General features: G+C 36.2%; 1 protein-coding gene across 1 annotated transcript; it reads left to right on the plus strand.

The window, feature by feature from the left end:
- Positions 1-147: 147 nt before the first annotated feature.
- On the plus strand, positions 148-10,770 carry LOC104081310 (structural maintenance of chromosomes protein 1B-like; the record flags this gene model as incomplete). Its single annotated transcript, XM_009584005.1, is given in 10 exon segments — positions 148-195; positions 197-257; positions 2,065-2,253; positions 2,802-2,914; positions 4,059-4,262; positions 4,651-4,889; positions 5,353-5,608; positions 7,022-7,162; positions 9,445-9,527; positions 10,563-10,770. Coding segments are annotated over 10 exon segments (1,542 nt in total), but the record flags the coding sequence as incomplete, so codon positions are not given.
- Positions 10,771-12,600: the final 1,830 nt, after the last annotated feature.

The following is a 12,600-nucleotide window of genomic DNA, read 5'->3' on the forward strand; positions in this document are numbered from 1 at the left end:
GGGCGGTTGGGGGCCGAGCGGCCGCGGAGGGGTTTTTCTGTCCCTCGGAAGACAAACTAGTAAAATACACTCGTTGATTATTTAAATCTTGTGAGGCGGTGGGAAGTTCATGGCCTAATGGGCTCCTCCTCGCCCACTGCTGGAGGGATGGGTTACCTGAAGCTGCTGGTGATGATGGACTTCAAGTCGTGGCGGGGGGGGCAAAGTTATCGGCCCCTTCATGAGGTTCAACTGCATCATCGGGCCCAATGGATCAGGTAGCAGGCTGGGGGACAGGGGAGGTCAGTGGGCAGCTGGTGGCCCTGCTTCTCCACTGAGGCTGTCGGAATTGAGGTTTCAGTTTCGTGGTCTTTGCCCGGTCTTTTCTGTGAACACCACAGGCATGATGGGGAGGAAGCAGTAGCAGTGCAGGTGCAGGCCCAGGAATACGGCCAGCATGGCTGCACTGAATGGGTGAGGGTGGTGATAGCTTGCCTATTGAGTAGAGTTGCAGGGGTTGGTGGAGGAGAAGTAAGAACTTACAGGCCTGCTTAAAATCTTTTCATATGCACCTGAGGAGGTGGCAGCACAAGCAAAATTTTGGAGGCTCCTGATCTGCCATTGCTTCTTCAACTGAAAGTATAGATTTTTCCAGCATGGAAGGACAAAGGTGGAGTGGTTGAAGGAATTTCCATTTCTAGTTGTCTTCTCTACTCTTTCCAGCCCTTGCAGAATGAGTGGTTTGCAAACAGCGCACCTTGCCTTTGCTACTCCAGTTCATAGTTCAGCTCACTGAAGTCACATAAAGATGGTTTTACTTTAATGCTCTGGGTTGTAAATCTAGCAATGGCAAGCTGCTTCTTGATTGGAGTCTGTGGTCTTTGCCATACAAGTAAATGCCTCTGGGAAAGAGATAGTAGCTTTGCAGGATGGTAGCTGCTTTGTGATTTGGCCCACAAGAGCCTTCGTTTGTAGATGTGACTCCACATTGTTATCCTGTGGGTGCTGGAACTTCTAAAAATTTGATTCACTTCTGAAAGCTCCATTCAACAAATGGGATTTTATCTTCTATTTGCCAGAGAACAATACGATAGTAGGTGAGGGTTGTCCTAACAAAGAGCCACAAGGGTGGGCTTAGCATTTCGTCTTAGTTTCCCCAGTCTGTTAATGATCTAGTTTATGATTTAGATGTTTAGATCCTGTTGTTTCTTCACGTATCTAATTGAAGTGAGATCTGTGAATGTAAGTAACTATTACTAGCATTATTACCATATTCTTTATCATCCTATCGCCGCTGTTCCATATTGGAAAGTCTCAAAATTATCAATACTTTTTCCAGGTACTCTTCCAGTTAAATCTGAATACATCTGAATCCAGGGAGGAAAAATTGTGAATATTGTGTGATCTCTGAATTGAGTTTTTTGTTTATCTATTTTCTGCCTAATATTCTTCCTTTTATGATATTTTGGAGAATCAGTCAAAATATTGCCGAACTAGCAAGGTTGAAGGCAGAAGGTAATTAAGCGGTCAATAGAAATGCTCAAGACTAAAAGGGAAAAACAAAAAGAGGATTCAATTAAGAGAATTTTTCTTTAAGGAGTATGATCAGAGAAGTTTGTTGCTGTGGTGAATGGATCTGGGAGAGTGCTTGTGTTCTTTAGAACACTGGAGTTCTAGTGGAAAAATTGTAGTTATGCGACAGCTTATGCAGCAAACCTCACTGACTGCATTATATAACAGAAACTGTAAAGTAAGGATTATGATGTTGCTTGCTCAGTTTAAGTGATGATCTCTAGAGATGCCTGTGCACGAAAAAATCATTCAACAAGGCTGAACAAATAACAAATCGGTTTTGTGATGATTTTTATTACAAACAGGCTTATTATCTGCTGCCAGTGTGTTACATCTTAGAAATTTATTTCTTTATTATGTGCAATATTTTTCCTCAATGAAATACAGAATTAGAAATAGAATTAATAAAGATTTTTGCATTTATGTATATGTTTTTAGTTAATTGTTAATCAAATGCCTCCTTTCATTTCTGCCATGTCAAAGCAATTTTTTAACATTTTTTTTTTTTTTAAGGAAAATCTAACATAATGGATGCTGTTAGTTTTGTGTTGTGTGAAAAGATATCTAATTTGCGAGTTAAAAGTGTTCGAGAACTTATTCATGGAGCACATGTTGGAAAACCAGTTTCTTCTACTGCTAGTGTGAAGATAGTATATTGTGAAGAAGATGGGGAGGAAAAAACATTTTCAAGAATTATCCGTGGTAGGTAGTAGATTCTGTTGCATGTACTTCCTGTTGTCTGATATATAAAAAATGGAGACCAAGAATATTCAACTTTGAATTTCAGGTGCCGAATATTCTTTTGTATTTGGGTGGATTAAGCCCATGAGTATTGCAATACTTGTTATACTCCTTCAGTAGTATTTTGGTAGCAAAGTGTTATAATTGAAAAAACATACTGGGGCAAACTTAAAAAATTAAACAAGTGATTAGTATCTGTTCTTTGCTCTGTACTTTGATCTGTAGATATTCACTTGGAATATGTAGATGGTGTAGGCTCTAGAAAATGGGGTCTGACAGCTCGCTGCAGGCATGAGCACTTAAGCATCTGTCAATACCTTTTGGAAATATGCAACTAGAATTTTCATACAGAAAAATGAAATTATTGAAATGACTAAGCGAGTAATTGAAATCTATTTTCTTCTTTGAGGAAATTGCTCAGTTAAATTGTTCCACTAGTTTAGTTCTTTTCCTATGGATTTTGTGTTGTAGCCATTTTACAGCAATTTTTTTTTTCTTTCCTCCTTTAGGTAGTTGTTCTGAATTTCTTTTCAATGATAAACCTGTCAGCCGATCTACTTACGTATCTGAGCTTGAAAAAGTAGGCATACTTGTTAAAGCTAGGAATTTTCTTATTTTTCAGGTGAGCATTTAAGGTACTTCATAAAGAAAATAAAAGCTTCTGAGATTATTTCATAGGAGTACACAGTTATCTATTTGAAAGAAAAGAGGGCACCCTTAGCTAATTTCAGTTTTTTTCCTGACCTCAACCAAGAATTACAAGACTGCAAAATGGAAATAACGGGGTTTGTATGTACCTGAGCGCATTAGTAAGAAAGAAGCTAATCTGGAAGAAATTGAGTACTTGTGTTATTCAGAGTATATAAGAAAATGTGGGTCTCTATTTATAAATGTTTAGTGTATTAAATTCTAGGAGTGTTATAAATAGGAAAAGATAATTTCATCTTAAAACACTCCTATTAGTCAAGATGCATGAAAATTTATAGGATTTTTTGTTGAGATCAAGGGATTGAAAATCCTTCTGGGTTATTAGTTCACAAGTGTTTAACAATATAGGTCAGAAATGCCATATACTTACGATGAATATATTTCACAGGATTGTCTTCCTTACAGCTGAGGAAAATTCCCAAGGAAGAACTGATCTTTCCCTTTCATAGAAGCCCTATATATGGATTCTTATTGTGGTAATAGTTTCTGTGATGAGGGCATTTGCCACTATACAAATAGAATAAAAATCATAAAACTTATTTCGTACACTTTACTGAAAATAGTAACTCCTTCAGATCAGTGAAGATTTGAACAGCTAACCCATGGACAAAAACTGTGCACCCAATAACTTTGGGAGTTATGTCTCATGTTCTACTACATTGATTTCAGCTGTTTTGCTTTTGAAATACTGGGGGGGGTTAGTTTATATTTCATTGAAAATGAGTTTCAGTTCCTTTAAAGAGTCTAAGAAGATTTAATTTTGTCATTCTGATACTGCTTACTGATTTGTGCAGATTGATTTAGTTCGAAGGTGTTTTTCATAGACCATATCTGACATTCTAAAACTTTTAGTGAAGTCATTTAATTAAGTGAGGTGGCTAGGTGATACTCCTTTTGGTACTAAACTTTTCCTTGGGTTTGAATCTAAAAGTATTTCCATCCAATTCTGTTAACCATAAATATATCTGGAGATAAATCTGTACTACGTGCTTTTAAAGAAATTCATTAGATAATATAATGATCTACAGTGCTGCATTTTTTTTGCAATTTTGTTTTAGGGAACGGTAGAATCAATTGCAATGAAAAAGCCAAAGGAGAGAACTCAACTCTTTGAACAAATCAGTAATTCATGGGAATATGCTGAAGACTATGAACGAAAAAAGAAAAAAATGCAGGAAGCAGAACAGGATGCGCAGTTTAATTATAACAAGAAAAAAAGTGTTGCAGCAGAACGCAAACAAGCAAAGATAGAGAAAGAGGAGGTAACTCAAAGTTATTCCTTTTTTGCATGTTAAGATCTCAGATTTTGCATGTTTTATGAACTTAAATACAGGTTTTCTTAAAAAAAACCCCAGACTTCTGTTATTTTTCGTCTAGTATTTTTTTCAGTATGGTATACTATATAATAATTTAGTATAATTTAAAAGGGTAGAGGAATACGTATAACAAAATCTAAATAAATGAAAGTGTAGTTTTGCCAGTATAATCACTTTAAGTGTTGACTTACATGTTTTGAGTTTTATGATTAGTGCACATTACTGGAATTACAGCTGCTGGTACAACACCTTACATCACTTTGGACTTGACATTAGACTGCTAATGAGTAAAAATCCTTTTTATAAACCACAAATAAAATTTAAATGTTGGTAGGCAGAACATTACCAGATGCTTCTCAAGGAACTGGATGAAGAAAGGATACAGCTGCAGCTTTTCCGACTTTATCACAACGAAAAAAACATTGACTTTGTGAAAAAAAGTTTGGATGAAAAGAATATGGAGGCTAGTATCAAGAAACAGTCTCTCTCTACAGCAGAAGATGCATTTAGAGCCAAGAAAAAAGTGCTTGGTGTACTAAACAGAGACCAACAGCACATGGAAAGAGAAATGAAGTAGGTTTTCCAATCAGATTCTCTGATAGTTGAGTTAAAGCATAGTCTGTACTGGGAATTGCTTGGCAGGCATGCATTTCCTGTTAAAGCAGTTGGGTGATATCCCAACGCTATGGAAGTCAGTTTGTAGTAGTTTATTGAAGTAGTATCTAGACACTGATTTCACCTCCACCACCATGCCCAGGTTGTCAGTAATTTCATTATATAAATACTTGTTTGCTATTAAATTTTTTAGAAGGTTATGCTTCACTTCTTAAATTTCTATTCTCAGTGGATATTTTTAAAAAAAAAAAATCACCTGTGGATATGTAACCTTGCAGTTGACACCTGATTATTTCTTTGCATGTGTGGTTGGGAGGGGGTTGTTTTTTCTTTTTTGGTGTGGTTTTGTTATTTTGGATGTGTTTTGTGGTTGTTGGTTGGTTGGGTTTGTTCATTTTGGGTTTGTTTTTTGTTTTTTTAGGACTTTGGAAGCATCACTGATTCAGCAGAGAGCCCTCTATATAAAAGCAAAGGAAAACACTTCCTACCAAATCAAGAAAGTAGAAATGTCTAAAAAATCTCTAAGGGACAAGGAGAAATCCTGTGATAAGGAAAAGCAGAACATAAAAGAACTAGAGATAGAATTGAATGATATTGAGAACGCGTGGAGAGCGTTTGAGAAGAAAGCTGAAGAGATATTGCAGAGAGCAGCAGCTATTGAGCTGGAAGAAAGTCAGGTGAATTGGGAGGCCAAAAAGTACTGTTTAGTAGTGAAGTCCAAAAATGCCCACTGATGACAGAGAAACCATTGTTTCACCAATAACCTCTAGTTCTAATGATCTTTTTGCTGTTAAGGTCAAACAAAAAGAAAACTGTAACTTTTATTTAGAGACTGTTTCATCGGATGAAGAGAAATGATGCAGCCTCTTGGGAGAGTGGGCTGTCTCCTTTCTGGGGAGGGGAGTCAGATCTCACAGAAATTCTAAATGTGGAACACTTTTAGGAAGTAAATCTAAATTGCATAGAGATGTAGAAATTCACCATTGTGAGATTGGAAATGGTAAACATCTCTCCTAGGGTGTGAAGTACATCTTCTAATCAATGTGAGAAGATATCTTAATAGAAGAAGCATTGAATTTTCAGTGAACAAGAAGTTGAGAAGAGTTTCAGAAGGGTTGTACACAGGGTCTGTCATCTGTGGGTTGGGATTATAGCTACATGTAATTTTCTGTGGTTAGGTTGTTCTCTCTGTTTTGTTTTTTTTTTATTTCCCGTCTTCATGGAAGTCCACATGGTACATTGTGGGAACGTAGGATAGAAAACATCCAGTAGGGTCTAAGGGTGAGAAGGTAATTTTTGAGAAATGGCTTGTCAGCTGAGGTACGGAAATATGTCTTCAATTAGGAAAAAACAAGACGACAAAACAAAAACCCAAACAAGACTTAGTAGTATACATACCATCTACTGTGGGTCAGAATCTAAAACTGAGGTAGCTCACTTGTGAGCTATTTTAAGCTATTTTAGAAGGAAGGGACTGCATCATTTTACAGTAAATTCACATTTGAAGAAGCTATCTTTGCAACCATATGGCCAGAAACACTTTTAAACCTAAGTGCTAGCTTCTTTTCTCCACTGTCTCTTCCTTAAAATAGTTCCTGATCAGTTAATGGAGAACCTGCAGGGTTTTTCTTTTAGTTTGTGAATCTTCCTACTCTGCACTTTAGAGGCATTTTGTCAGTTAGTCATAACTTTGCAGGATTGTTTAAAATGTTTATCTTTACCTTAAAAAAAAAAATTTGATAATATGAGAATACTGTAATTATAAATACCAAAACTTGCACTAATTTTGGGCTGTGCAAAAACTTAGTGTTAACCTTAAGATTGACTGTGAAGTACTGTCAACTTTATAAACTTTCCTGAAAAATAAGAATCATTAGAAGTCTAAAACAAGCCCATAGCTATTAAGTGTAAGCTTTGGATTGAATCTTTCTCTAATGAAATATAACTAGTTAGTAGCTAGAAGGGTCTTTTGGAGAATTGGGTGGTTTTCATAATCGTAATTATGATAAAGTAGGCAATTACTAATTGAGGCTGTAACAACTTGAGTCTTCCCACTTTCAGTGGAGTGAATTTTTTTGTTATTTGTGCAGTTGGAGCGCTATAAAGAGCTAAAGGAAGTAGCAAGAAAAAAAGTAGCTACACTAACCCAGCAGCTAGAAAAACTTCGTTGGGAGGAAAAAGCAGATCAAGAAAGGCTGAAACTTAATCGGAGGAAGAAAAAAGAAGTTGAGGTATTTGTATCAAGCTAGAATTATGTTTTAAGGAGAAAATTGTTTCTCTACCTCTCCCTTTGATACAAATGTCTATATAAATGTGTTAAATTCTTTGACATAAACAAATCCTCAGTAAAGGAGATACATTGCAAGTGTTAGTTCAGCTTTCATATTCCGACAGGTTTAGCAAAATGGCTTCTAAATTTGTTCAGAGAATGGTTGCGTGGGCCCGCACAGGATTTGGTTTTGAAAGCTTTGGCTCTAATATTTTACAGTTACTCAGAACATGCTTAACTGTAATCAGTTCCTAGTTTTGTAAGTGTAGTTTTTCTTTCTGAGATGTCCTACTGCTGTTGTATATCTCTATGATACTCACACCTTTTAGAGGTTTATTTTGATCACAGCTACCTTCTGCTGAGATGTTTTTAAGGTCAGTTGTGTGTATGAGTGTGTTGTAGTTGGAAAAATCTCCTTGGTGTCCACTTTTCTATTGCACTTCAGAGGCAGGGTGTTTGGTGTGAACACAGATCATTGCTGTCATTTTGTTTCCGATTTCTTCTATCATTGCAGATCCAAACATGTAACAATAAAATACCTACATTTTTCACTATGACTTGGTCACCATGCCTGATGTTCTCTTTTAGAAAAATTATTTCCCAACTCGTTCAACTTCGCATGATGCTTCTGGTAGAAGTAGAAAGGGCAGAAGCTCAGCTGACAGTCTGTCTTTTGCTGGAAATCTTGCAGCAAAAGGGGTTTTTTGCCTTTTTTTTGGCTTGTTTGTTTGTTTTCCAAACTATGGTAACCTTGCAGTTTTGTCACCTACTGAGAAGTTAGAGAGGCAATGCATTTCTTCACCATTTGGTTATGGAGTCAAGGTTTGGAGGAGACTTCTTATATTCAGAAAACTTAAAAATCCATCAGATGAGATTTTACCAGTTCTAGAGTTCCTGACACCTCATTCTTGTATATATAAACTTGCTTGCATGGAAGAGTCTGTATTTCACTATATATCTGTGAGGATGTAAAGTCATCCTTGCCATTATATCTAAGTTAATACTTGTACATCCATTTGCTCTTGATACAATGCTACTTTTTCTTCTTGAAGTACTAATTACCAGGAGAACCTAATTAGTATCTAGAAGTGAAATAAATTCTATTGCTTGTGCTTCTGAAACTCTGCAAGTCCCATTGTACTGTTGGGAAGGAAATAAGGGATACTTGAGAGTTCATGAAATGCATGTCTGACAATTCAGAGTTGGCATTACTTATTTGTACTACTGACATTTGGTGATCACTCCTCACAATTCAGTGTCTATGTGACCACATCTAGCATGCTCTGTCCAGTTCTGGGCTCTCCAGTACAGGGAGGACACTGGCATCCTGCAGTGAGTCAGGCAGAGAGCCACCAAGCTGGCTGGGGCTGGAGCACTTGGCTTAGGAGAGACTGAGAGAACTGGGTCTGTTCAGCCTGGAGAAGGAGAGGTGAAGGGGAGACCTTATTGCTGTCTGCAGTTACCTAATGGGAGGGTATGAATAAGGTAGAGCCACAGTCTTTCTAGAGGTGCACAGTGATAGGATGGGAGACAACAGGCACAACTTGTAATGTGGGAAATTCCAAATTGTTATTAGGTAAACTATTTCATCTCAGGGATAGTCAAATATTGAAGTGGGTGCACAAAGAGGTTGTGGACTCTCCATCCCTAGAGCTATTCAAAAAGTCACAAGGATTTCAGAAGTTAAATTAAGGGTTAATAAAACATGTGGGTAACAATATTTTTTTTTCTTTAATTTGCTTTAGTTAACGTACTTTTATTCAATTTGAGTAATTGAAAATACTTGTTTCTCTGTTGGTTTGGTTTTTAGTACAGTGCTTTTGTGTCAAGTTGGAACCTCTGTGTCAACTTCTTTGTGTGTCCTTCTTAGGATAAAGCTTCTATTAATCTCGGGCCAAGAAAAACACCTTTTTTGTTTTAATACCTGTAATTTACTAACACTATGTTTAAAGTTGTTTGATTTGATGGTGTCATGATTCTTTGTGCTGAAGAGGCTTTCTCTGAACTGTAGCCGAATGTGAAAAATACAGTAATGGCCTTGATAAAATAATTTTCCTTTCTTATTCATGGTGCAGTTTGGCATCTAGTGTTGAAAAAGAGATGCCATTACTTCAGCATGAATTACCAACAAGGAAGAAAAGATCTGTCTCAGTGCTTGTTCTGAATTAAGAGCTTTATATCTTGCTATAAAACTGTCGTTTTCCTCTGGTTTGTTTTTAACACATTCTATTTGTGATTGCATAGGAAAACATAAAACACACTGTGGAACAGATAGAAGAGCATAAAAAACGAATAGAGAAGTTGGAAGAATATGCTAAGATATGCAGGTATGTTTAAAAAATTAAAAGCTAATTGGATTTCTTGCATATTATGTATTTTCAAATTAACATAGTAGGTTTCTAATTCTTTCTAATGCTTTTCTATTATTTCAAATTTTAGTAAGAATTAGAATTCTTACTAATTATAATTAATATTTCAGTTACTTTAGCTGTCAAAATAAAGTACGAAGTATGATCCTATGAATACTCATCCATATTTTGTTTGAAACCAGTTTTATAATTGCTTCTAACTTTTTGTAGGTGTGCAAATTATGTCACTACGGATGGGGTACAGGTCTATTAGTGTACAAATTCTGAGTGAGAGGACAGGGCGGTTCTCTAGTGCTGCTCTAAAAAGCATTAGTATTTACATTGTATATTAGGAGCACAGCTCAGTTCTTGCTTCCTGGGTCTCATCTTCTACCTGATTTTTACTCTTTGTGAAATAAGTTATATAAGCCCTTCACTGAGCAACTGGAACTAACTTTGACATTAGCCTGTGTTTTGCGCAGGAGGTCAGAGGAGGTGATTCCAGAGAGCTTTTCCCAACCTATCTTTTCCTATGCATCTGTAATATGTGCTTTGGCTTAATGCTGTCTGTGTACTCAACAGAGTTCTGCAATGGACAGGGAGCCGCAGACCCATTGTGATTGATTGGTGTGATGCAAAATTATTTCAATTATGTAGTTGTAGTAGAGTGTGGTAGAGCCTTAGAGACTTTGGTAAGTGTGCAAAGTGAGTCATAATTTTGCATGAGAATTCTCAGTCCTTAGTTTTACAATATCAAACCTTTTATTGATGGAGGATAAAACAGTATGATTGCATGTTACACAGGCAAAAACTCTCCCTTGAACTCAATTCTGAAACCTTAAAAATATCTTATACTATAGAATGCAACTTGTATAAGAAGTAGCTTCTTATAGATACTTAAAATCTTTAATGATTTTCATAGTCTGTGACCACAGAATGACTTCAATTTTACAAGCTCAAAGCTTGTATAAATGAAATAGTAAATTGTTTTCCTATTTTTGCTTCCGTTCAAAGTGAGTCATTAGCAGAGAAAAAACAGCAAGAGGAAGTGCTAACTAAGGAAATTGAAAATTCAACAATACGAATGACTGAAGTGAATGAAGAATTGAACAAAATAATTGGTGAACTGCAGAATGCCAAAATTGATTACCATGAAGGAAGGCGTCAGCAAATGAGAGCAGAGATCCTGGAAAGTCTCAAAAGACTATATCCGGATTCTGTGGTAATTGAATGGCCTTATTTAAATGCCTTATTTTAGAATTAAGATTTAAGAGTTCTGCCTTAGACTGAGTAAGCAGCTAGAGTCCTGAATATTACTTTAAACTTTGTGTTTCCTTGAGTGTACTTGGTGAAATAGTATTACTGAAAGAATAGTGGCATATGCTGTCATTATTTTTCACAGTTTCCAGAAATAGACAGATTAATTCTTGCATCAAAGAATAATTTTGATCTCTTGTGTGATTTTGTGGTGTTTGAATTTTTTTTTTTTTTTGGTTTTGTTTTCTTCTGTCCTCAAACATATTTTTGACTTCGTTATTTTGAACAAATGAATGGGAAGTTTAGCTGTGAGACCATTTATTCCAGAAAGAATACTTCCTCCAAAGGTCAATTTTGCTTAGGTGCATGAGATGTTTATGTTACCAAATGATCTGTCTTTGCTTATCAGTTACCATATTTTACTTAAATTACTCTTCAGTAGTGCCATTAAGTGTTTTGTGTATTGATTCTGGATTGTCAGCAGAGCAGATGTTGACTGTTTTATGAGGCATATTTACACCTTTTTATTGGCACTTAAAAATATTTACTCCAACACCGGAAACCATTCCAAATAAGAACTTTTAAATAAATCTGATCAATTGAATAGTTGGTCTCTGAGTATGGCTCAATCAATCAATCCTTTTTGTTATACATAGTTGAGATGTACAAGCTGGGAATCTTTTTTGTTTTGTTTTGTTTTTTTTAATTTTTTAAATGTTTAAAAGGTGACATATCTCTGCTTCCTAGTGCTACCATTAGAACATAAAAAATAAAATGTTTTCATTTGTTCTTTGCTTCTTGATCTTTTGCAAAACCTCCTCAGAATCTGGCAAGTGTCTGATCCTGTTGTTTTAACAAGAGATGAAGAAATTTGCTTTTCAGCCATTCTTCAGAACTTTTTCATCCATATTAACAAGATGTTACCCATCATCTTTCTGTTTTTTTTTTTCAATATCTCTGTTTGCTCACTCTTTGCATTGTATCCCTATTTGAAAAGAAGTGGATCAGACTGGTGATACTGTTCTGGCATTAACAAGGTGTTACCCATCATCTTTCTGGTTTTTTTTTTTTGAATATCTCTTTTTGCTCACTCTTTGCATTGTATCCCTATTTGAAAAGAAGTGGATCAGACTGGTGATACTGTTCTGGCTTAGGGGAGAGCTGGTGTTCAGGATGTTCTCTGTCATTTTCCTTCAGGAGCTGCAAATTTAAGAGTACTTACAGATGTAATGGATTCTAACAAATAAAAACTAAATAAGTCAAATTGGTTGCATAAACTATCCCATTACAGGAGGTCTTAATGGTATCTGCTTCAGTTACCCTTGTTCTTGAATCGTTTTCCCAACACCAGCATATGAGGCACCAGAGTTGCTTCTGAGCTGCTTCTTACTCTCTGGTGTACTAATTCCAGTTTACTGAACAAAACCCAAATTAAAGTCTCCGGATGGAAAGGTCATGACACATTTCGTCATCTGGTAGTCCACTAAGCACTCAGAACTGGAGGAAATCTTGGTGTCGGTCTTCTGGTTTTCATAGGCAAAAAATGGCATACTGCTTCTAAATGTTTACTTCTTACATCCATTTTCAAGCTTCTGTTCTTCTGTTAAAACATTCTTGTAATGGTTGGTGAACATTCCAGATACTGGAATAGCCATGCAGCAGTGTGATTCCCACTGTATGAGTGACGTGTGCATTTTCATGGGTTTGTCTGATCAACAAAGTAAATTTTGCAGTTGATTACAGTTTTTACAATTTGATTTTCAAAACGGCGTTCCTGCATTGGTAGTTTTATTGG

The sequence above is a fragment of the Fulmarus glacialis genome, unplaced genomic scaffold, assembly GCF_000690835.1.
Source record: "Fulmarus glacialis isolate BGI_N327 unplaced genomic scaffold, ASM69083v1 scaffold2358, whole genome shotgun sequence".
NCBI classification, from domain to species: domain Eukaryota; kingdom Metazoa; phylum Chordata; class Aves; order Procellariiformes; family Procellariidae; genus Fulmarus; species Fulmarus glacialis.